At 35.5% G+C, this 25,385-nt stretch overlaps 1 protein-coding gene across 2 annotated transcripts; it reads left to right on the top strand.

Moving 5' to 3' along the window:
• The first annotated feature begins 6,110 nt into the window (after positions 1–6,110).
• Positions 6,111–14,761, top strand: LOC127085483 (protein KAKU4). Of its 2 annotated transcripts, none has more exons than XM_051025993.1 (13): positions 6,111–6,540; positions 6,940–7,004; positions 7,505–7,617; positions 8,678–8,787; positions 8,870–9,000; positions 9,172–9,348; positions 10,541–10,808; positions 11,011–11,090; positions 11,225–11,252; positions 11,657–11,723; positions 12,337–12,407; positions 13,363–13,462; positions 13,898–14,761. In XM_051025993.1, exons 1-13 carry the CDS (start codon positions 6,252–6,254, stop codon positions 14,256–14,258), a joined length of 1,860 nt encoding a protein of 619 aa, XP_050881950.1. In that variant the 5' UTR covers positions 6,111–6,251; the 3' UTR covers positions 14,259–14,761. The 2 variants fall into 2 exon arrangements, with proteins under 2 accessions (XP_050881950.1, XP_050881949.1); XM_051025992.1 differs by having other exon boundaries at positions 6,112–6,540; positions 8,678–8,790.
• The last annotated feature ends 10,624 nt before the right edge of the window (positions 14,762–25,385 follow it).

Raw genomic sequence — 25,385 nt, 5'->3', positions numbered from 1 at the left:
ACAAATGATAAATGCACAATCTTGATATGGAAATGAAGGTCAATGTGTCTAGTTCTACCACAAAAAATTTCAAAGGCATTGGATATAACATGAATATTTCACAATTGAAATGGTGAGATGTATCATTTATGCACATATGTTGAGAAAATAATTGTCAATAAAAACCAACCAATGGAAAATTAATTAAAATTCACAATTAAATTCTAAACTCATTTGTGAACATGTGGAAAAAATTTCATAATTTTTTGATGAAAATTGAATGAGAAAATGATTTGTGAAATTGGGTGAAATATTGGATGAAATATGAAACAATAGGCATGGCAAATGGTCAAATAAAGTCAACCGGTGGCAATTGTGTAATTTCCTGTCTCACTAATTGAAACGGCGTCGTTTCAGGGCGCCTCAGGAAATGTTCCTATTGGCCACTAGCCAATGGAACAGTGACGAGCCAAAGGCAGCTCATGTTTTCTGTTTTAGAAGCCCTAGGTTTACATACAGCAGGGCAAGCATTCAACACCAATGTTCAACATTCAAACAACAATTTTCAAATGGAATAGATCAAACAGCCATTGCAAAACAGCATGTCCCTCATGTAATCGATCAAAATAACATCAAATGGACAGCAACAAACTAATCATGGCATTGGCATAGTAGATATCATACAAACATCATATGACAAAAACCCAACAAACCAAGTGGGATTTCTGGGCAGTTCATCATGACAGAAACATCATGCAACATTCAACCATCACCTAACACGACAAACATAATGAGCATGTTTATGGGATTTCAAACAGCAACATGGTTTTAGCAGCATGGCTACACACTCATGTTCATCATTAACAAGCAGCATTCCACCAAAGTCACACAACAGCATGTAATCAATACAAGTTCATCATCATCATGTACTCATCATTACTGACAGCAAATAAGGTTTTCAAGGAAATTCAAAACTGCAGCCAGGTTATATCAACAATGGTATCAACAACATGTAACACAATGATTCGACCAAACCACACATAACAGTCACAAACCAATGGATTTCTGAGCAGCTCAAAATAGCAAACAGCAGGGCACTATGAACATCAACATCATTCGACCAAACAGGCAAACAACAGCATTCAAATGCAATTTATATGGTTTTTAGGCATGCTCGAGGGTTTATGACAGTATGTGTTCATGGCAAGCTCCATCATTCAATAATGTTCATCAAAAAACAAACAACTTCCAAACATTAGGGCATAAACAGCATGGCAAGCAATAGGTTCATGCAACATTTGCAACATAGCAACAACCAATGCATCAAAATTCTGGACAGCTAACAGCATGCACGAACAGGGTATCAACTTCAATCATCATCATGTTCATCAAAACAATAGCAAGCAACAGCATATAGCACAATCAAATGGATTTTTTCATGGCGAGTTCAAGACATCAACAGGATTGTAGCAGCATGGCTTTTGGCAATGTGTAGCAGCAGGCGCTCAACAGCATACCACATGGTCTCATGGATTTTCAGGACATATGTTATAAGGTTCAAAACAACAATGGTCATGGTATCAAGTTCATCATGTTATCATCATGCAAATATAACCAACCAAAATCAACACAAGGCATATGGAATTTCTGTTTTAGCTGGAAAATAGCAAAGTTCAACAGCATAGCAGCATAAAATCATCATCATTCAAACAGCAGACCAAACAACAGCATGGTATTAACGGCATCATTTTCATGTTCATGGTTCATCAACACAAACACACAATGTCATGGCATAGTGACCATCAAGCAACATCAATCATCAACCAAACAAACATTAACCAACAGCATGGTATGGGTGAGGTTTATGCAGTAAGCAGGTTGACAGCATACGGCAATCAAATGGATTTTAGGCAGTGTTTATAAGGTTCAAAACAGCATAATGTGTTTATCAAAATCATCCTCAATTGAAGTTCCAACCAACAAGCAAACAAACAACAGCAACAATATGTTCAGCTCATAGAAACAAGCTTCAAGCAACATCATACCATAACATGGCATTGCAACATATAGCAAACAGCAGTCAATCAACCTTGAATTATCTGTGTTTTCAAGCAATACTAGGGGTTTACACACAGCATACAACTCCAATATCAGTTGTTCAACATTCAAGCATCAACTGTAACCAATGTCAATAATCAAAACAAATCAATGTAACCTCATTCAACCAACACAGCATGGTAGTAGCATAACAGCAGAAGAGCATGGTTCATGTCATCAGAACAAAATTCGACTAAGAACCAAAGCATGGCATTATCAGTCAAAATGAGCACTAACTCAAAAACACCAACATCCAACATCATTAACCAACAATAAACAAGCATAATCATGAAATTCTCTTGGCAGCTTGAAAACAGCTAAACAGCAGGGATAAACATCATGGTATCACCAACATCAACATAAACTCACTTAACATGGTAAGCAAAAAGGTTCATGCAAATTTTAAGCAAACACACCAAACAAAATCAAGTGGAATTTCTGGTGAGAGTAAGGTTTAACATCAGCAGTATTCATTCATCACTATTCAAACATGAAAATTTCGAAATGCCCAGAACACTCAATCAAGTACACCAATAGAATCATCATATCATGTACATCAACATTTCAGTAATGGATTTCACGAAGTCAGCTTAAACAAACCAAATCGAACCAAAACTTATTTGAGCATAAACAAAGAAGTTCAATTTTCTCACAGCATACTCAACCATTTCACACCATTTGAAGTTCATGAGAATCAGTACAACACAAACTAGCTAAAACATAGCATGGCATATAGAATGAAGAGATCGAATCACTTACTTATTTTTGAAGAAAACTGATGTGCAGTGTTGTTTTGGTGATTACAGCTCGAAACAGATGCTTCAAATGCTTGGAAAGGATGAATGGTTGGATGACTTTAGCTCAAGGATGCTTGGAAACAAACAAATACCCATCTGCCATTGTTGAGCTTGATGAAAAAAACAGAATGAGAAATGGCTGCAGGTGATGAGTTGTGCTTGGAAAATGCTTCAAGATATTGTCTAGGTTAAGGAACAATCAAAAACTGCTCGAGTATTTTGGAGTTTTTTGACAAAAGAGGCAATCGAGCCAGAATGGGAAATGAGAGAATGTGTATATTTCTGTGATAGCTGCTGTCTAGGGTTCCACAAATGTCAGAAAAATGCACTTTATATTGTCTGTTTTAAATTGGTTTAAGGAATGATAAGCTGGATTAGCTTAATGAGCTCCATTTGCCAAAATTGCTAACTATGCACAAAGTGGAAAATGGGAGGTGTTTGTCTGCTTGAGTGGGCTTGGACAGACTGCAAATGACCAAACAAAATGCTGTTTGTGGTCTGCTGCAGCATGCTGTACCTTGCTTTGCTTGTGTACTTCTATTTGCAACAAATGCCAAATTTGCATTTTAATTCAAAATGATGGGAAAATGGTGGTATGATGATGGTTTTGGGATTGGAACAAGTCACAAATGATATATGGAACATTTCCCAATTGACCAAATCAAGAAAAAGTCAAAAACTCAAAAAGTCAAAGTTTGGTCAAACTTTGAATTTAAGTGCAAAAGGTCCAAAAATGCCATTTTGATTGGTAGGGTTTTAGGTCATGAAATTTATATTTTTGGAAAGAGGATGAAAAATGTGGTGTGTAGGAAAAAACCCCACCAAATTTGGCCTTATGGTTTGAGAGATATGGCTTGTTGAAGTTCAAAATTTGGTGAAAATGATTTGATCATATCTTGACAACCACACATGGGATTTTGATGTTCTTGGACTTTTTGAAAATGGGAAGACAAGATCTTCAACTTTCATGTTGGGCAAAAATTCATTTGAAGCTTGTATCATGATGTAAGTTTAAGATCAAGAAGTTTCCATTTTTGGCAGTTGAAATTACAGGTCCACTTTCTATTTCTGGAAAAATTTCTGATTGACTTGATTTTCTTCCATGATGAGGTTGAACATGATAGATGAGGCTTATACAAGCATGAATGAACTCCTTCAAATCAATTCTATCCATCAAATCTTGATTAAATCAACAGTTGACCAAGTTTGACTGTCTGTTGACTTTTCTAGGGTTTTGGACTGATTGAACTTCTTCTGATGATTTCCAAACCCTAAATCCTTGAGACCTTGACTTCAAATGATGTCTCAAGTTGTATGAACCTTTGATTAATGATCATGGTGCCCAAATTCTGCAAGAATGGCCACCATCCATTGCTTTGACTGATCAATGACTGACTTTGACCTAATTGCTGATGATTGCTTCCACTGCAAGCAACAAGGTTAAACAGACAATATTTTTGTACTTTTTGAATGATAAACATATGAAAGCAAAGATATACAAATGCAAAGTATGCTTGGTGATCAAGAAACAAACCACAAAGCAAACCAACCCACTAGGAGGGGAGCAAAGGCATGCAATGATCCTTGAGGTTATGATATGAATGATATGGGCCATGAGGGATCTTAGGGCCCAAAATTGGGGTCTTACACTAACTATGCATGTCTACCCCGTGCTACAGTAAGAGAGATCGAAGCCACCGTTAAAGACCAATTGTCTTACATTTCTCATCATTTTTGATTTCTTCGAGAGCCAAAACGTTCATTTTTGGTTCCCGAATGGAACAATTTCTTTAAGATGAGAATATTTTTATCTTGAAATTGTAAATTATGTAGATGTTTGTTGTTGACGATTTATGTTAAATGTTATTTGATATGATACAATGTTTACTTAATAATTTGTGTGTTTTTCTCAATTATTTTATCCTGTCCATTTTTATAATTTTGTCGAAGCTCACCCGTTTGTATTTGTGTTTGTCTTTGTCTGTCTTGGCCATGCATTTGGAAAATCGCAATAAATATAAGTTGTGAGTCTTGAAGTTCAAATTTTGGTGAGACCCTGCTCTGATAAGTGACATCGAATTAGGAAAATTATTTTAAAAATGTCTTTACTTTCCACAATAAAAAATTATAAATATTCATTATAGTGATGTATAATCATTTTAATTTCTTGATTTTTTTAAAGAAAAAATGTGTAAATAGACGAATTGATGTTCTTTATATCAAAAAAAAGTTTTAAAAACTCATAAATTTTATTAATTTTGAACACGGTAAATTTTAGGGTGTCATATATTCTATGTTACTACTCAATATGCCAGACAATTCGCATAATGTCTTTTTCATCATTTAAAAAAGTCAACTACATAATAAGTCTAGATTGAAAAAAATTACAAACAAATGGATGCGTTTCATCCGTCCCTTATTCTATGATTTAGAAATATCAAAATTACTACCTATATAAACCTTTTATTTTGAATCCATCATGATATTCTCATATTCTTGTTTTGCTTATGCACTAAAATATGATAATTTAATCTTGAACATGCCTTATGTGAATAATTATTAAATCAATTTCAATATAAAAGACTATTTTAAAAAGCATAAAAAGCAAAAAAGAAATCAAATTGTTACAATAACTATACACAAAGGAATACCAAAAATATTTGATCTTTAAAAACAATTTTTAAATTTATTTAAATGAATAATGTATGAAATAACTCAATTAATATATATTTATTAAATTAAATAAATATAAATGACTATTATAAAAATTTAATTCTTAACAATAATATTTACATATTTATAAATCAAAATAATATATTTATAAACAAGATAATATTTGTCAACGATTAATTCAGTTGACAAGGATTTCACACTTTTTCATTTATAATAGTTTTTAAAAAAATATAAAAATATATTTTTTTGAGCATTAATTTTTTTCTATAATTTATATATTTCATATAAAAAACCACATAAAAGGAATATTTAGTTTTGGCGAAGTATCTTTTTCTTTCGATTATACCATTTATATAAATTGTTTTATTTGGAATTTTAAACAAATTAAATTATATTGCGATAAGCACAATCTCAATACAATAGGAATAATATCGACATTTTAAAAAGAGTTTATTGGAAACAACAGCTGTTATTATCATGGAGTAATTTTTTAAATAACAATAGAAGTTTTTTTCTATAAAAAAAAAACTCAATAAACGGAAGATAACCGCTCGAACAATAATAAAACACTTGTAGTGTTTGTTGGAAGTGAAAGCGAAGAGGAGTAGAATTAATAAAACCTTGGAAGTAAAATCAGATTCGAAACTCAATTCCATTTCACACGTGTGTACTTTCGCGCGTGTGCTTCGCTTCGTTCCTATCGTCATGACTTCCATTTCCGGATCTCAATCGGGAGGCAAAATGGTTCGTCTCCGCCGTACCGCCGCCGCGAGAAACCGCACTCCGTACACCCGACCCGTTCCATCACCGTCTCAGCCTCAGCCTCAAAGCCCTAATTGGCTTTCGCGTTTCGTTATCTCTCCTACTCGTTTCATTGCTTCTGGTGCCGGGAAGATTTTGTCCTCTGTTTTGGATCTTGAATCTTCACCTGGTTCTTCCTCATCGGCTACTCTTTCTTCCTCTTCCTCTTCTTCGTATGCTGATACCAACGCTGGTAATTCTTATAATTCAATTTATTTATGCTCTTAGGGTTTCTGTTAATTTTCAATGCTCTTATAATGATTAATTCAGGAATTGTATTTTTTTTTTACTATGTGGACTCGAGTGTACTGAAATTGTTTATGTTTACTTTAGTTGTAGTTTATCTTAGTTTTGGACTTTTGGTAGATCTAATAGTTGAGTTATTTTGCCATTAGGTTGTTCTGAAGTGCTTAATTGGATTTGAAAGAGACAAATTAGATGAATTTGTTATGTGTTTTCAATTTTAAATATAACTAGCTACATGATATGGTTACACTTTCTTTGATTTTTTAAGAGAATATTAATATCTTTTGGTATTAGATAGAGCCGTGTTATTTCCTCCTGAAAACCTGTTGGCTTCTCAATTTTGCAGAGGAAGTTGGTGATCTTGATGATGTAAGTTACGGCCATTTTGAAGGTGAAGTTGCATTAAACGAGGTGGGTTATGTTGTGCTTTAGATGAAAAATGCTTGTTTTTTTGTAATGCTAAGAAGTAGAAACTAGTAATTATTTTGTAGTTTTTTTTAGTGTTTTTGGTGGGTTTATTTTGCCTTGTTCTTTGCCTAGGATGTTGAACTGTTTTTCCTTATTTGATATTATATGCATGTTGATAATCTGGTATAGCATAGGCACTCACGTGGATATTGCAGAAACATGACATAGTTCTTCATTTTTCCTTACAAAGTTGCAAGACACGTTGTTCTACTTTGGTAATTTTATAAGATTTCATTTTTTCAACCTATTCCATCAAAATAGCAGACGGATTTGAGTCATCATTAAACTACAATTTTTAGAAATGTCTTAGCTTGTGAGTTGTGATAGTACTGTAGATTATGTTTACATTCAGTAAGAGGCTATCTTGATCGGTTGTTTCATGTCTCCTTGTATCCATGGTTTCATCTATATTTTACATTTGACATTGGTGTCTCTGTTGAAAGGGTGGGACATCAGAACCTATTAATTTATCGGGGAAGGAGATCCAGCCATTAGCTGCAAATAGCAAAAGCAAGCATACCATTGAGCAGCTACTTATGCAGGAGTCATTCTCAAGGTACTGGAGAATTTATATTGATTTTAAATTTAACATTGAATTTTTTCTTTTACGTTTCATACTTTTTTGCACCCTTGTTTTATATTTCCGTTGAAAGCTTGCTTGATCTGCCTCTTTTGTAAAAAATGTAACTTCATCAACGCTAACACTAACCAGTAGTTAGATAAAAATGACAGCATCGTGGTTTTAAGGGTGTCTAATATTCTTTGTAGTGCTGTATTAAAAATTAGCAGTACTCTTTTATTAGGTTTGAGCTAGCTTTTAAAGTTGAGGTAGGCCTAGGTCAATTCCTAAGATTGTATTAGAGTTTATCCTAATGTTATCTGGTGCCGTTATCAATAGTGGATGGCTTAAGGCCAAAATTCCACCATATAAGCATGCCTTTGTGGGCTATGACCACCATGGTAGGCCTTCCTTCACAAATTGCATATGGATTGGTGATTGGCATACAATTCTCCAAACCATTCCGCTCTGGCCACCATTTAACACCAATGCTATTGTGCCAGTTGTATTTGTTCACTCACTCTCTAGATGTCTTGTCTTAGGCGGCAGGGGCTGTGCCTAGATCACTGTTACTGAGCCACCCACATTTTTATTAGGCTAGTTGCTACCGTCCTTGCTCCATATGTCCATTCATAGGCATGAGAGTCTTTTGAGATCCCATATGGACTAGCGATATGGACAAAGTATCTCTTGTAAGGCCTGGGTGATCCTGACCTATTTTGCTCTCTTTTGGGGTTTGGTTGAGTTAGGCCTATCCCACATTTTAAGAGAAGACTGTCATTGGCTAAGTTTTAAATTTATTGCAAGACTTGACAGCGTCTGTTGCCTTTAAAAATTTCCTACAACCACATACAGCTCTTCTGATTTTAACCACGTACAGCAGCAGATATCATGGTCTATACTGAATTTGCAGACCTTGAGCAATATGTTTTGTGTGAATTATAGGGAATAGAATTGCATTTATTATGTGGTTCAAACTGTAGGAGTTTATGGCTGCATGAACTGTTTCCTCTTGTTCTTCTAAATAAGATTCTCGATTAACGTAATATTTGATCAGGGAAGAAGGTGATAGGTTGATTAAAATAATAAGATCAAGAGTTGTGGACTCTCCTGCAAATGATGATGTGGTTACGAGACCAAGGGATATATCGAACATGACTCTTGCAAGTGGTATTCTCTATATTCGAAACACAATTTTAACTTCCTACTTTTATGTGATCATGGATTTTCAATTTTTTCTTGGATATAGGCTCACCTGAACTCTGTAGCGCTGCTGTTATGGAGGCAAAGAAATGGCTGCTGGAAAAGAAGTCTGGAGTAGGTTCAAATTCTGATTTAGGTTATGGAAGTCATAGTTTGAGTTTGATTGCATTACCACAAGTTAGTGACTCTCTCTCTCTCTCTGAGTTTATGGGGTAACGTATAGTGATGTTTGTAAATTGTATATGCTATCTCCTTCCCCTTTTCTCCCTTCTTATATAAGTATATATCTTGGCAACATGATTTGATGTTAAGTGTTTGTTAATATTTACATACCTGGCTGTTATGCAGGCTCCTGAAGATGAAGGATCACCAGTTGATGTGGCTAAGTCATATATGCGTGCACGCCCTCCATGGGCATCTCCTTCTGTAGACCATACTAAGCCTTCAACACTGTCCGGAATTCAGCTTTTTAAAGAAGAAACACCACATCTATTTGGTGGCAATTCTACAGCATCCTTGAATAAGGTGACATTCAATGTGTTATTTATTTTGAATTTTGAAATAATATATACATAATTTTAATTCTTATTTTCTTATGAGCTATTTTTGCCTTCAAACTGGACTTTTATCTTTATCTCATCGAATTCGTTTCTGAAAATATAATTCGAGAATGGTCCTTACGTTTTGAACAGACATTGCTGTATGAAGAATAGGTAAACCAGAAATTTTCTTATAATTGAAACTCATGAAGTTTAAATTTTGCGAGCAAATTGTAATAAGAAGAGTACAAGGCAAATGAATACAAAGTAGAGAGAACAATTTATAGATCATGGAAAAAGTGTCTTTTTTATTTTAAAAAATACTGAACACCATTTCCTTTGGTTGACTACAGAAAATATAAAAACTGAATTTGAAAAATGTTAATAATCTATGTGGGGATATCATGGTTCAAGCATGTTAACTGAGGGGAAAGGATAATATTTTAAGGTATGATTTTACCAGAGTTATTCTGCATTTAGGTCTGCTAAGATTATCTTTTAATTAAGGTTAGAGGTCTAGTGTTAATAAAAAGTTATGTATCCTTTCTCTTCTTACTTCCTTATCTAAAACCCTACGACTTCAATAATTCTTATTGCTAAAATCGTCTAGCAAGGTACAAATGAGGTTTTAAGGGTCCACATAGAATGATACAATTTACAGATCAAATGGTATTGAAAACAAGAAGAATCTTTCTATTGATCTCGGTGACTTCTTTTGTCCAATGTGAGCTTTAAGAAGACAACAGTACACTGGGGAAGTTTGACTGTCCCTTCTCTCCCAGCCAATACCTTTTTCGCCAACCACTCTAATGTTTTATGTACTCCTATTATACCTTCTATTGCGATTTTCTACCCTTTACTTACTTATGGAAGTTTGTTATTCTGTTACAACTCCCCATTCATTATGCCCTTCTCTTCCCAAATGCACTTTCTATCAAAAAATAAATTTGAAAAAGTATTATCCATGCTTCAACTTTAGAAAACAACATAGTTTGGTTGTAAAAGATAAATTGCATGATGTCTCTTAGTAGAATTTTGATGCTCTGGAATATCATTTGTCAAGAAAGTTACATGCACTGCCCCTATCAATCATAGCTCGGTCGTCATTAAGGGTGATTGAGTTACATTTTTCAATTTTTATTATTAGTTGTTTCATATTTGCTGATACTCAAATGCAGTATAAAAGGGATTCTTCTGCTACCGGGTCATGGAGTATTCAGGATGAGATAAGAAGAGTTAGATCCAGGGCAACAGAGGAGATGCTTAGAACACTTCCTTCCTCAAAAATTGATTGGTCTGCATATGCTGTAGAGAATAAAAGTAATGTCAACTCATCTGCAATTGAAAATATTGGAACTAGTTTGGGAGATAAAGTACATAGTTTTACGAACTTAGTTGATACATCTGCAAACTTAGCCAGGGGATTGGGTTCTCAGAACTCTCCAGGTATGATCCTGCTACTGTAGGAATCTTTTTTGGTTTATTCTGATATTCAAACCTTTTAATATAAGGACCTATTCATTTATTCATTCTTATTAACTATATAGCCTCTTGAATGTTTCACACTCACTTTTTTTTTCTTGCGTATTTATTCTAACAACACAACCTCTTGGATGTTTAACTTTTTTTGTTTGGGTCTGCCTTTCAGATTTGCAGAGTAAACCGGATAGGCACCAACCTGAATCTGTATTGCCCGATCCATCTAATAATATTCCTGAACAGAATCAGGTGCTTGTATGAACTGGAGTTTATATAACAAGCACATCTTTAGGGTCCCCTCTCCCTCTCGTTGTAATACATCTAGGCTTGTTTAAGATTAACCTATTTTGTGTCTAACATGTTTTTTTATCCCTTTTGTTTAGGGATTTGTAGCTGTTCAGAAAACCAAAGGTACCATTTTTCTAATTGACACTTTATTAATCGCTCACAACTGTGCTGAAACACACTCCACAGAGAAATTTTTAGGCCTTATATTGTCTTCAAGAATTAAAGATGCTTAATTTGTTTGTCAAATATATTTTAGAAGCAAAACCATTTTGCTAATTATCACTGGTTAGCTTGTGTAGTACTCAGAACAACTATAATTGGCCAATTTGACTCTGACACTGTTTGTTATTTATTTAAATTAAAAGCTGAGAGAGAAGTATGATTTAACTACTTGCATGGATAAATCCATTGTTCTTTCCGTTGACACAATCTGACTAGCAGATAGAATGCTTGTTTTTTCACATCAGATTTATTCCCTTGTCCTCAGTAAAAGTCTTACCTGGCTTATAATTAACCATGTTACATAGGTACCCAAGATGACTGCAAAAAATTAACTACAGTACTAAGAGATGGGTCCTCAGATGATATACACAGGTCAGTTTCTCAAAAAACAATCATTGACATTTTCTTGTTTGACTAATGGAGTAAAATTACTGTGCATTTGATGCTCTTTATCTCCTATAATAGTAAAAATTTAACTCATTAATCACATTTTTGACAATTTCTTTAGGTTGATGAGAATTGTTTTTAGTTTCCCTACATCACACACCTTTTGTTTGTTGCTACTCTTTGAAACTTATCGCTACCTCGACCCCCCTCCCCCCCAAAGCTCCCCGTATTTTATTACTCCTGTCATTAATCATGTTTTTTACAATTTCTTTAGGTAAACAAGAGAATTTTTTAGCTTCCCTACACCACACCTTTTATTGGGTGCTACTCTGTTTGAAACTTATCAGTACCCCCACCCACCCCACCAAAGCTCCCTTTATTTTGTTTTTGTCATGTCATTTTTGTTTGGCTCACAAACAGAAAAATTCGCTAGACTACAAATTACAGTAACTTAGCTATATTATTTAATCCTATGTCAGTGTGTATGATACCAAGAGTCCCATGTACAAAGGTCTGATCAGGCTTTTGTGGGGGATATCTGGCCCTGTTAGGTTATATTATTTGTCTACTAATTTTAGCATTTTCTTTAATGTAATAGGGATGTTAATGGCATCAATGACACAGACAAGTCTAAGCATCAATCAGACCCAGTTGAAGAAACTAAGGAAGGTACAGTTTTTATTTCCTTTGGCCTCCTATGGTTAGAGAATGCACTCAGTTGATGTTATGAGCTACTTGCAATTTATGTAGTCATGATTGTTGCTATTGCGAATTTGTGAGAAGTGTTTAGTGTGGACACCCCAAACACGACCCCGACACTGACACGGCGATACCAGTAATAATTTGAAAAAATGAATAAATTAAACGTCATCACAAGTGTCGGTCTAGGTGTCCGACCCTGACATGGACACGCCGCTTTTCAGAGGTGTCCGTGCTACATAAGGCACTATGGACCACTGCATGCTAAGTGTTTTGTTTCATTCATGACCCAGTAAGTCATTGGTATCATCTCAAGTAATAGTAAAACTGAAGCTAAACTAAAACCATGCTGTCTATGCAGCTTTTGTATTGGTTCTAGCTGAATATCTAGTAACAGAACCCTTAAACTTCCACAAACTTTTGCACTGCCTGACCATTGGAAGGCCCTGGCATTGCCCACTGTTTTGAGATTCGCTGGTGGGTTAGTCCTGCATTCAGGTGAAAGGCAACTTCACTCAATGTTTTGTAATATGCAATATATGCAAGGGAGCTTCAGCTTTTTTAATTTCTATAATTTGAGAGTTCAGGATTTATGTTTGGTCAAAAAGAAAAGCCTCCAAATGGTGTCAGATATTGGCAGGTCCTACAGTAGGCCTTTCATGCATAGTACTTTAGCTAGTACACAGTCCTCACATTTTAGGGTGAATATGATTGAACCCAATGTATATTTCATGGTTAAACATGTTACACATTTTTGTAAGCAAGTGTTTGCGTATACAAGGTTAATTATGTAGCCAGATTTGGTATGTCCCAGTCATTAGGTTTTGTTAATTTTTGTTTCTGGGCCTCCTTAGTTTAAATACTTTATGCAATATTTTCAAATATTAGATTGCTTCTTAAATGATCCTTTCTACGACGAGTGCAGTTTCAAATTCTAGATTACAAGATGGAAATCTTTCAGAATTCAAAGAGAAGGTTGAAGCAGAAGATGCATTAGCAAATGGATTCCCCTCTTTAGGTCCCAGGTAGTCAGGGTTCACATGATTTTCTTGATTAGTTTTTTTTGGTAATTGTTATGTACGGAAAACCTTTTCATTTTAGGGAATGTTGGCAAATATTTTTTTTTACTATTGAGTGAAAATAATGTGTGGATTCGACCAAATAAGAAATGGTTCTGACCATATAAGGGATTAGGAAGTGGGATAAAAAGTTTGTTGCTAACCTTTTTTGAAATAAGGTTAGTTTTAGTTAACCAATGGAATCTAAAATTGTGATATAAGTTTTTCTTGTTGCTTTCATCACAGTATAGACAGATTCTCTTTTGGAAGTTTTACTTATTCAATTACTAAATTTTGAATCAACAACTTTTTATTGGCTTGAAATGTCAGTGCGAAATTCTTCCTGTCTTATCCTGTCTATCAAAATAGTTAATTTAGTTATGCCATTTTTCTGTTTGCTAGTGTCTATGCAGGGAAGGTCACTGAACAGAACTCAAAAATATCGAATAACGAACCAAGTACAGTCGATTCAAGTCAGGAAAGGATAGCTCAGGGTGTTCTTGAGCAAGAGACTTGTAAAATGTCGCACGGATCTACTGAGGTGCCGGAGGTGTGTGTAGACGGTACTGTTGCTTCCAAAGATGATGGTGTTGCCACCGGTTCGCAGTCGCAGAACAGCTCCAGTGTACAGTACGAGGTTCAACAGAACATTTCTCAGCCAGGTTCAGAATCAGGTTTGGTAGCCACACCGACTAGTATTGCTAAACAAAAGGGTAAAAGATTGACCAGATACAACAGAAGGGGTAGCAAAGGTATCAAATGATGCCAGTTGTATTTTGTATGTTAAATTGTAAGTTACCGTTAGCTTGAGAATAGGGATTATGCAGGCCATTTGTCGAGGTTAATAATGTTCACAAATGAGTCTACATCAACTTAGGCAGTATTTTTTAGTTCAGTTGCTTCTTGTTCTTTGTTTGGTGACTACGTCAGCTCGGGAAATTGAATGTATTATCTGTAAAAATAGTTTAGAGACATGGAACTTTTTCTTTTCCTATTTAACTAATTGACATGGATCTGCATGCACAAGCATGTGCAACTTGAATGGTAAAACTGGCCCTTGACAGTCAGGCTCCTCCATCACAAGCCAACAAAGATGCAGGCGTGGGCGGTTAGAACACGCACCTTCACCGGGCAACAGAAGGTATAGATGATAATAATATGTAAGGATGCTTGTTTGTGTGTGATGAAAATAATGTGTAAGGGTGTTTGTATTTGTGTATTATGGTGAATGGTCGCTTGATTTAATTGTATTATTTATTATTATTATTTTTAAGTTTTATTTTATCATTTGATCATATTTATCCAAAGGGTTGTCTAAATAATTGGGATCCCCTCCCGGTCTTGAGAGATTTACTTGTGTGTTGAATTATTTTATCATTTAACATTTTTTATTTCCCTCTCCAAATGGACATTTGAGAGATCCAAACTTTTGGCCAATAGAATGGAGAACACTGTTTAGTGTTTATTCAGAATCTTAAAGAGGGGTTATGGTAATCTCTTGTTTAACTGGAAAGTTTGATTAAATAATTGTCTCACTAGGAATTCAAACTTGTTCGTTTTTAAATGAAGTTTATTAATCATTTGAACAAATGGCTATTAGTGGTGGCTATTGACAAATTAAATTAATACTGTATAAGGTAGCATTATAAGACATAATTATTGTGTTAGAAAAAGCATAAAATAACTATATATAAAGTGATCAAGAGGAACAATAATAATGAGAATAAGTGCACTAAAAGCAAGAGTGGAAAACAAGATAATAGAAAAAGCATGAAGGGAAATGAAGGCGTTAGACTCCCCACTCAGACTAAAGACTATTTGAGTTGATAGTCTATGATGGAAAAAGAAATAAGATTCTATTATTTAAATTATTTAAAATTGAATGAAATGGAACTAAATAAAATTTAGAGGTGTCTATTATGTTACTACGAGTATTCCTATCACATTGCTGCTACTTCTTTTTGAGCATAATAGAATATAATTTGGTCTCGCGGCTAAATAATTAAGAAATTTTTTAATGCACTATAATATATATAGTATTAGTGTATAACATAAAAATCTCAGGAGATTCATCTCTGAACATATTCTAAGTACATATAAGTTATGCCAATTCTGAGTGATATTTTAGAAGTGACATTTTTGTTAATTTAGAGATGCATCTTCAGAATCTGTCGGTAGGTGCATTTTCGTAACGTTATGAAACAAAAACAGAAAATCAAAAAGTTGTATTTTGACAAAATAAAATTATCATTCATAACATAAAATCAATGTTACATAGATGACTTCAACATAAAATCAAATACATTTCAATATTCAGGTGGACGCATCAACATCTTCACAATATCTTTGACTGATGTTGAAATCGTCGCTTCCAACTCAATCAAAACGTTTGTTTCAACTCTACATAGTCCTTACATCTGCATCTGTCTTGAGCTTATAGTTGTTGACCTCATCTTGTTTTTGTTGTTAATTGACGGTGAATGTTATTCGAGCTTCACAATTTTTCGATTATCTTCATAAGATAGGAGATTATGCACTTCGTATTGCAGATCTGCAAAAAAACTGTACTCATTGAACTTAAACTTTTGCCCGAGTGTCGCACTGGAGAATGATACATTTGCGACATGTCAGATGATGTTTATTTATGACATTTGAGACATTTTGTGTTTGTATAAAATAAAAAACAAGAGCCTAAATTTATAGAAGTTGTAGACAAATGTAGGCCTAAAATATTCTATCATGTATCAGTGATGGTTTTGGAGATACATTTTTTATACCACTCTATTATCTTATTTCTAAGATACATCTCAGGAACCTCTCGTGAATCAAGCAGAAAACAAAACCTGTGTGTTTTGTTTCGCAAATGAATACTTTTTTTGGCAGACATCAAAATGTATTGAAATATTTGAAATTATATATATATATATATATATATATATATATATATATATATATATATATATATATATATATATATATATATATATATATATATATATATATATATATATATATATATATATATATATATATATATATATATATATATATATTACGATTCATTAATATTAATACACAATTACATACACTTAATTTATGACGAAAAATTAAAACGAATAGAAAAATTTGTCGCCTACTAAATCTATAAGTATGAGTGGGTACCCCTTTTGATTTTTGTGCATTTGATTCTCTTTAAATGTTGCTCAATTTCTCAAACTCTTGCATCATTTCCATAAATTGGTTCGGTCAAGTCTCGACTTTTGTTGTTGAATGAGTCGTCTACTCCATTGATGTAAGTGGTATAGAGCATCCCGATTTCAAATAAACTTGAACAAAGTGTCATGACTTTAAAATCCATCCAATAATACACATAATACGGTCATTTGGATTTTGAGGAGAGGCGGTGCGTAATGGGAAAAAGGTTTCTGAAAAATCCTATTTTGTAAGATCAATACACACTCTATCATACACGCTTGCTGTGAGGTGACTCATTTTAGGGAAGCACGTCAATTTTTCCTCCGGTGCTGGTCCACTAATGCAAGGAACAAGAAACTCATAAATTGCATAAAGTTTTCTTTTTTTTTTCTGTAAAGTCGTGTGTATGATTCTTTATTGGTCAACTCATGGATACATTGATGGCGCACAAGTGTGTGATTATCTTCTCCTTTACCGAATAAAGCCGAAATAGCTCGATAGTCGCAATTACTGTCACCCTCAACATTGACGATGCACTCAATGTATTTTTGCATAAAAATTGGCATCTCATCAATGAATGGAATTTTTTGTGGAGGCGATGAAAGAGGTGGTTTGCTAATACAAGCTTCTTTAAAAACACTTTGTTTTAGATTTTGGAGTTGGTGAGTCCGGAAAAACTTTGTCAACATGTTCAAAATACGAAGGAGACCACACCGTTGAATTGTCACTCGATGTAGGCTTAAGCTTCTTCAGAGCACCTTTTATTTTTATCGGTTGAGAGGGTGGTTTCAAGTCAGTGGTTTTTGGATAAGAAATATTCCTCAATTATTCTTTGGTGTGGAGTTTTATATTGTCATTGACTTTCAAAAATCTCTCTTATATCACTTCATATTCACTAAAGATATAAATATTTGATTTATCGTCTTTCATGACACCATCATCAACAAACCTAAGTTTTTTCCAATGACTACAAACTTCATCCATTCTTATTGTACACTTGTTTTCTATTTGAGATATTTTCGGGTCTTTTACGTTTCAAAGTTACAAATATATTTTTCGGTTGAACCAAATTCAATGCCATGTCTGAAACACATGCCTTCACTTTCAACACGAGGCGACAAACAATTGGATGGCCGACTAACTTTTCACACAAGTCATAGTTATGTAAGCCACATATGACATTAAATCTTCATTTCTTATTTGCCAACATATAACCACGCAATTTAAAGGGACACTCACATTTTCTTGAACTAGTGTCATCTCGTTTAAAATTCCGGAGATGAGGTATATATATCCCAATTCTTTCGCAAGTCATTGTCACAAATGCACATCTTATATCCGCACCATTATCGAATCTTCTGATTACCACACCAAATCTCAGTTTGGAGGCCTCCGTATGAATCCATTGAAGCATGTGATCACGAAATTCAAACTCTTGCTCATTTTTAAATTGGTAGCCAACATCTACTGCCTTCACAACAACATATTTGGCATTCAGAGACACAACATGCTTGGGAAAAACATTGGGGTGCACCATATCTAATGAGAACAGTTATAATAAAACACTTAATAAGGGCTAATACTGTAAACAAAGCTGAAAAAGTGAAAATAGACAGATATCGAAGATGTATTTCCGGATGGGCTCATACAGACTCTAGACATGTATCTCCGAAATAAACACATGTTTTAAGGCAGAAAATAAGATTAATACGAGTAATGAGAGTTGAAATAAATGATCTTTACCTAGAATTTCAGCTTATTTTGCTTCCTTTGATGTGATGAAACACAAGATTGAAGATTTGGAGTGAAAATATGGATTAAGATTGGAATGAATTTTGGTAAAGGTTTGGAGTATAGTGTTAGGGACCAATTAGTACTACTTTCCATATAATTTTATTGGTCCCTTTTACCAACTTTTGATTTAATTACACACGTTTATCCTCACAATTTTGTATAAATGCAATTAAGTTTAAGTGATTATGTTTTGAGTAGATATTTCACGTATTTGTTAGTTTTGTAGAGTTTTTGGACAAGGGAGCATCGGAGTGCATAAGCATAATTTGGAAAAAGTTTCAATGGCAATTTGGAGGCATAATTTGGAAGAATAACACTTGGGAGAATTATTACATGAAGCTTGCAAGGCAAGGAAGCTGAATTGGCTTCAGTTCGCGCCGCAACCAGGGATGGCGCCGCTAACCTTGCGAAACCAGCAAGCAGTTTGTTTGGGCCAAGTGTTCTGTTTTTAAGCCAGCTGTATTGTGGCAGTTTTGTATCTGTTTTAGAGTGGCTTTCATTTTTAGATGAAAATGAACATTTTAGGAAATGTTCAACTCTTTAAGAAAACAGAATGGAAAATATAAAAACATTCATTGATAGATTCACACATTGGAGAAGAAAAACAGAGTCTATTTTGCCATTGCATTTTGCTGTCCAAAATGATGATGAGGAGCTAAACCCCATTTTGTCAAGATTGGAGGTAGTAGCTATTCCTATTTGTTTATGTATTCCCTTTGGCTCTTGTATATGACAAAAGGTTATTGGTGTATTGAATGATATTTTTGCCCTATTTTGAATATTCAGATTTGAGTAGTTGTTGAGAAAGATTATTCAAATCTTGACTTAAAATATACTTTCAAGTAGTGAATGAGTTGTAGAAATAGATTTATCCACTACTCTTCTTTTGTATCAAACATTAAAGATTGCTATATTGATAGTTAGGTAGAGAAATCATTTAACCATTAATATAATGATTGTCACAATATCATTTAGAGATAAATGATATTGAGAGGATACTTGAATATCATCAATAATCTTAAGTCTATATAGTTGTCATAAGGAACCATAGGAAATTTGAATAGTGAACTCCAATCTTGCCAAGCCTTTTATATTTGATTAAAACTATTTTATTGTTCTAGTGACATTTTACTCAAAAGATAACTTTTCAAACAAAACAACTTGGTTACATTTTAAACTTATAACAATTTGGATTATAGAAGGGCGGTAATAACAACCAATCTCTGCGGATACGATATTTAAATATTTGCCGAAAATATACTTTTCAACAAATTGGCGTCGTTGTTGGGGATTGGTGTTCGATATTACAAGCATTGCAATAATTCATTGTTCTAAGTTTTGTACTTACTATCACTCTTGTGTTTCACTTGATTTGTTAGTTTTGTAGATTCTAGTGCATGCGAGGAAAAGCTTTCGAGGAGCAATTTCAATTCGATCCCGAAATTGAAATAACACTTCGAAAGCTCAATAGAAAAACACGAAGAAGAAGGAAACTAGCCGAAGAGAGGAACCAGAGAGAGGAAATATCTACTTCTTCACTTGTTCAAATCGAAGAAGTGGTTGTAGAGACTTGTCAAGGAAACATGGCGAATGATACTCCTACCGAAATGTCCGCTAATAGTCCAAGAAGGAATGCCCAATTTGCTTGTGGTGGAAGGAACACGGAGATGAAGACCGGAATCCTCCAACTCCTTTATGCAAATCCATTCACCGGAATGGACCATGAAGATCCGTATACCCATCTCATCAAATTCTATGAGATTGCGGGTTCTACGGGAATAGAGGAAGCGGGTGAAGAAGCATTATTCAAGAGAATGTTCCCACACTCCTTAGTGGGAAAGGCAAAAAAGTGGTATCTTGACCAAGCACCAAGAGTGATGACGGATTGGAATTTGTTAGAAGAAAAGTTTCTAAAAAGATATTTTCCTCAATCCCGATTTATGGAAGCCAAAACGGCTATTGCGGTATTCACTCAAGGAAGCAACGAGTCTCTAAATGAGGCTTGGGAAAGATTCAAGTCGATGTTGAGGAAATGCAAAGGCCATGGTTTTGATGAACTCACTCAAATCCATATTTTTCTAAATGGGCTCCAATCAACTCACAAGACACTTTTGGATGCTACCGCGGGTGGTTCTCTTATGTCAAAGAATGCGGAAGAGGCTAAAGTCATTATTGACCGGATGACACTCAATGATCGTCAAAGTCAACATGACCGTAGTCCTTCACAGCGGAAACCGGGAGTTCTTGAGTTAAATACTAATGATGCCATTCTTGCTCAAAACAAACTACTTTCTCAACAAGTGGAGTTGCTCACTCAACAAATGTCCAAACTTCCACAACAAATGAAGGAAATTCAAGGATCTCAAGCTAGACATCAAGTAGCATGTTGTGAATTATGTCAAGGAGATCATCCAACCGGTTTTTGTCCTCTATTGGAAGAAGTGAGTTATGTGAACAATCAAAATCAAGGCTATCAAAGGCAACCTCCACCCCACAACAACTCATATCAAAGAAACAATCAAGGTTATCAACCATCAAGGTTCAACAACCAAAATTTTCAGCAACAAAGTCCTTATCAACACCCAAATTCCCAAGGACAACAATCGCAAGGAGGCAATTCAAAGCTAGAGGACACTCTCCAACAATTCATGCAAGACTCCATGGCGAACCAAAAGAGCAACGAGGCAGCAATCAAGAATTTGAAGAATCAAGTAGGCCAACTTACGAAGCAATTGTCGGAACAAAACGCGGGATCTTCATTCTCCGCTAACACTTAAACCAATCCAAAGGAGCATTATAAAGCAATTGTTACGAGAAGCGGTAAAGAGTTGACAAGTGGAAAAAGTGAGGAGATTACAGTGGAGAATGATATAGATGTTGTTCATGAAAATGAGGATGTGGAGTATGAGAAGGAGAAAGAGACATAATCTGTTCAGTTCGCGCCGCGAAAAGAGCAGAAACAGAAGGAGTTAGCAGAGCAGCAGGGTGAAGTGGAAAGGAAGAAAGAAGTCGAGCAACGGAAGAAGAAGAAAGGAGACAAAGGAGTGAGTACCATCCCAGCTCAACATCTACCTTATCTGCACGCACCATCAAAGAAGGATAATGCTAGACACTATGCATGGTTCATGGACATATTCAAACAACTTCAAATAAATATTCCATTTGCCTGCATTAGAGCAAATGCCACGGTACGCAAAGTTCATAAAGGATATTCTCACAAAGAAAAAGAGATATGTGGAAGACGAGACAATCTTGCTTGATGCACGTTGTAGCGCCATAATCCAAAAAACTCTCCCAAGGAAGGAATCCGATCCGGGCCGAGTTGTTTTACCGGTAACCATTTGAGGCACTTACATTGGTAATGGTTTGATAGACTTGGGATCTAGCATAAACTTAATCCCCTTATCCATTGTTAAAAGATTGGGGAATATTGAGATTAAATCTACAAGGATGACTTTACAACTAGCCGATAAGTCTACCACTTCACCATATGGAGTTGCTCAGGATATGCTAGTGAAGATGGACAAATTCTTGTTTCCAGTAGATTTTGGGATAGTGGACATGGATGAGGATCGTGATGTTCCTCTAATTCTTGGAAGACCATTCATGAAAACAGCCCGAATGATGATTGACATTGATGATGGACTCATGAAAGTAAGAGTGCAAGATGAAGAGGTAACTTTCAATCTTTTTGAGGCCATGAAGCATCCTAATGACAAGCATGATTCTTTCCAAATCGATGCCACCGAGGAGGAAATAGTGGAAGTTGCAAGCCAAGTTCATGTTTCTAATCCATCAGAAAGATCTCTTATCGGAGCTTACAATGTTTTGACCGAAAATGAAGAAAAATAGATTCAAGCAATTTTGCATGAATTGGAGTCTTGTGGAGAGATTGCTTATCATGAAGAGGTAAATGAAGACTTGGATGTGAAAAAGAAGGTGGAAGAGCCAAAACTAGAGTTTAAAATGCTACCTTCACACTTGAAGTATGTTTTCCTTGGTGATGATTGTACTAAACCGGTGATCATTAGCAATACCTTGTCCACAAAAGAGGAGCATAAATTGATACAAGTGCTGAAAAAGAATGAAGGTGCAATAGGGTGGGTATTATCCGACTTGAAGGGTATTAGTCCGGCCTATTGTATGCATAAGATCATGATGGAAGAAAATTTCAAACCCGTTGCACAACCTCAAAAGCGCTTAAATCCATCAATAAAAGAAGTAGTTCGGAAAGAAGTTGTCAAACTCTTGGAAGCCGGAATGATTTATCCTATCTCCGATAGTGAATGGGTGAGTCCGGTGCAAGTAGTTCCAAAAAAAGGTGGCATGACGGTTATCAAAAATGATAAAAATGAGTTGATTCCAACTAGAACGGTAACCGGGTGGAGGATGTGTATTGATTATAGAAGGCTAAACCAAGCTACAAGGAAAGATCACTTCCCGCTACCTTTCATGGACCAAATGTTGGAAAGGTTGGCCGGCAAAAATTTCTATTGTTTCTTGGATGGTTATTCGGGTTACAACCAAATTTCAGTCAATCCGGCGGATCATGAGAAGACGGATTTTACATGTCCTTTCGGCATCTTTGCTTACCGAAGAATGCCTTTTGGGTTATGTAATGCACCAGCAACATTTCAACGGTGTATGCAAGCGATATTCTCGGATTTGATTGAAGAATGCATTGAGGTGTTTATGGATGATTTCTCTGTTTATGGATCGTCCTTTGATTTGTGCTTGAAAAATCTTGATGTGGTTTTGGGAAGATGTGTGGAAACCAACTTAGTGCTCAATTGGGAGAAATGCAACTTTATGGTCACCGAAGGTGTTGTTCTCGGTCACAAAATCTCCTCCGAAGGGCTAGAAGTTGATAGAGCAAAGGTGGAATTCATTGAAAAATTACCACCTCCAACAAATATAAAAGGAATAAGGAGCTTTCTCGGACATGCCGGATTTTACCGGAGATTCATCAAGGATTTCTCAAAGATAGCAAAGCCCTTGAGTAATTTGCTCAACAAAGGTACGCAATTTCTTTTCGATGAGTCGTGTCTAAAAGCTTTCCTTGATTTGAAAGAAAATTTAGTCACCGCACCCATAATCGTCGCACCAAATTGGACACTTGATTTTGAACTTATGTATGATGCAAGCGATTATGCGGTTGGTGCGGTTTTGGGTCAAAGAAGAGATAAAATTTTTCATGCCATCCACTATGCTAGTAAAGTTTTAAATGAGGCGCAAGTCAATTCTGCGACAACCGAAAAGGAATTACTAGCTATAATGTATGCATTGGAAAAGTTTAGAGCTTATTTGATAGGGTCTAAAGTTGTAGTTTACACCAACCATTCGGCGATCAAGTATTTGCTAACCAAGCCGGATTCCAAACAAAGATTAATTCGTTGGATTTTGTTATTACAAGAATTTGATTTGGAAATCCGGGATAAAAAAGGTTCCGAAAACTTGGTAGTGGATCATTTGTCCCCCGTTTGGTTAATGTGGAAATTACAAACAAAGAAGAGGAAGTAAGAGAAGAATTTCCGGACGAAAAACTGTATGCGATTCAAGTGAGGCCTTGGTTTGCCGATTTTGCTAATTACAAGGCAACCGGTTTAACACCGGAAGACCTCACTAGTAATCAAAGAAGGAAATTCTTGGCGGATGCAAAATACTATGTTTAGGATGATCCGTATTTGTTTAAAGTGGGTGTGGACAGTATTTTGAGAAGGTGTGTGACACTCGAGGAGTCAAAAGACATCCTTTGGCATTGTCATAACTCTCCGTATGGAGGTCACTATAGTGGTTTGAGAACAACCACTAAAGTGCTCCAAGCGAGCTTTTATTGGCCGTCTTTGTTTAAAGACGCACACGAACACGCCAATAGTTGTGACACATGCCAACGGAGTGGAGGAATAGCCAAACGGGATGAAATGCCTCTAACCAACATGTTAGAAGTAGAAGTTTTTGATTGTTGGGGTATTGATTTCGTTGGCCCATACCCCTATTCATTCTCAAATGAGTATATCCTCATGGCCGTTGACTATGTTTCGAAGTGGGTGGAAGCAATTGCTTCACCTAAGGCCGACTCCAAAACGATGATAAATTTTTTAAAGAAAAACATATTCTGACGTTTTGGTGTGCCCTGGGTGTTGATAAGTGATAGAGGATCACACTTTTGCAATACACCTTTGGAAAAAGTTTTACAATATTATGGTGTAAAGTATAAGGTGATGACTCCCTACCATCCACAAGCGAATGGTCAGACGGAAGTTTCTAACCGAGAAGTGAAGCGGATTCTTGAAAAAACAGTCTCGAGTTCAAGAAAAGATTGGTCATTAAAATTGGATGAAGCTTTGTGGGCGTATCGTACCGCCTACAAAGCTCCTATTGGACTAACCCCATTTCAGATGGTGTATGGGAAGACTTGTCATCTCCCGGTGGAAGTGGAGCATAGAGCACTATGGGCTCTCAAATTCTTGAACTTTGACTCCACTTTAGCTGGAGAGAAAAGAAAAGGACAGCTTCATGAATTGGAGGAATCACGAAATAACGCTTACCATTCAAACAAACTGTACAAGGAAAAAGTGAAAGCGTACCATGATGGAAAGGTCCGTCATAAAGAGTTTAAAGTTGGACAAATGGTACTACTCTTCAACTCAAGATTGAAGTTGTTTCCTGGTAAGCTAAAGTCAAAATGGTCAGGACCGTTTGTTGTGAAAGAGGTGCAAAACTATGGGGCCATCGTGGTTGAGGATCCAAAGTCACAGGAGAGCTGGACTGTAAATGGACAAAGACTAAAAGTCCACCATAATGGCGAAGTGAATCGGGACGTTTGTGTCATTTCCCTATCCGGACCGTGATGATCATTGAACTGTCGAGCTCAAAACGACGTTAAACAAAGCGCTTGTTG

Source organism: Lathyrus oleraceus, chromosome 5, assembly GCF_024323335.1.
Source record: "Lathyrus oleraceus cultivar Zhongwan6 chromosome 5, CAAS_Psat_ZW6_1.0, whole genome shotgun sequence".
Classification (NCBI taxonomy): domain Eukaryota; kingdom Viridiplantae; phylum Streptophyta; class Magnoliopsida; order Fabales; family Fabaceae; genus Lathyrus; species Lathyrus oleraceus.
Note: the sequence above shows the minus strand (reverse complement) of the source record. Positions and strands in the feature narration are given on the sequence as shown.

Excerpts from the sequence above, each read along its gene's own strand:
- LOC127085483 (XM_051025992.1), top strand. The coding sequence starts at position 6,252 with ATGACTTCCATTTCCGGATCTCAATCGGGAGGCAAAATGGTTCGTCTC. Across the intron at positions 8,791-8,869 it reads GAACATGACTCTTGCAAGTG|GCTCACCTGAACTCTGTAGC; the intron begins GTATTCTCTATA and ends TCTTGGATATAG. Across the intron at positions 10,809-11,010 it reads GGGTTCTCAGAACTCTCCAG|ATTTGCAGAGTAAACCGGAT; the intron begins GTATGATCCTGC and ends TCTGCCTTTCAG.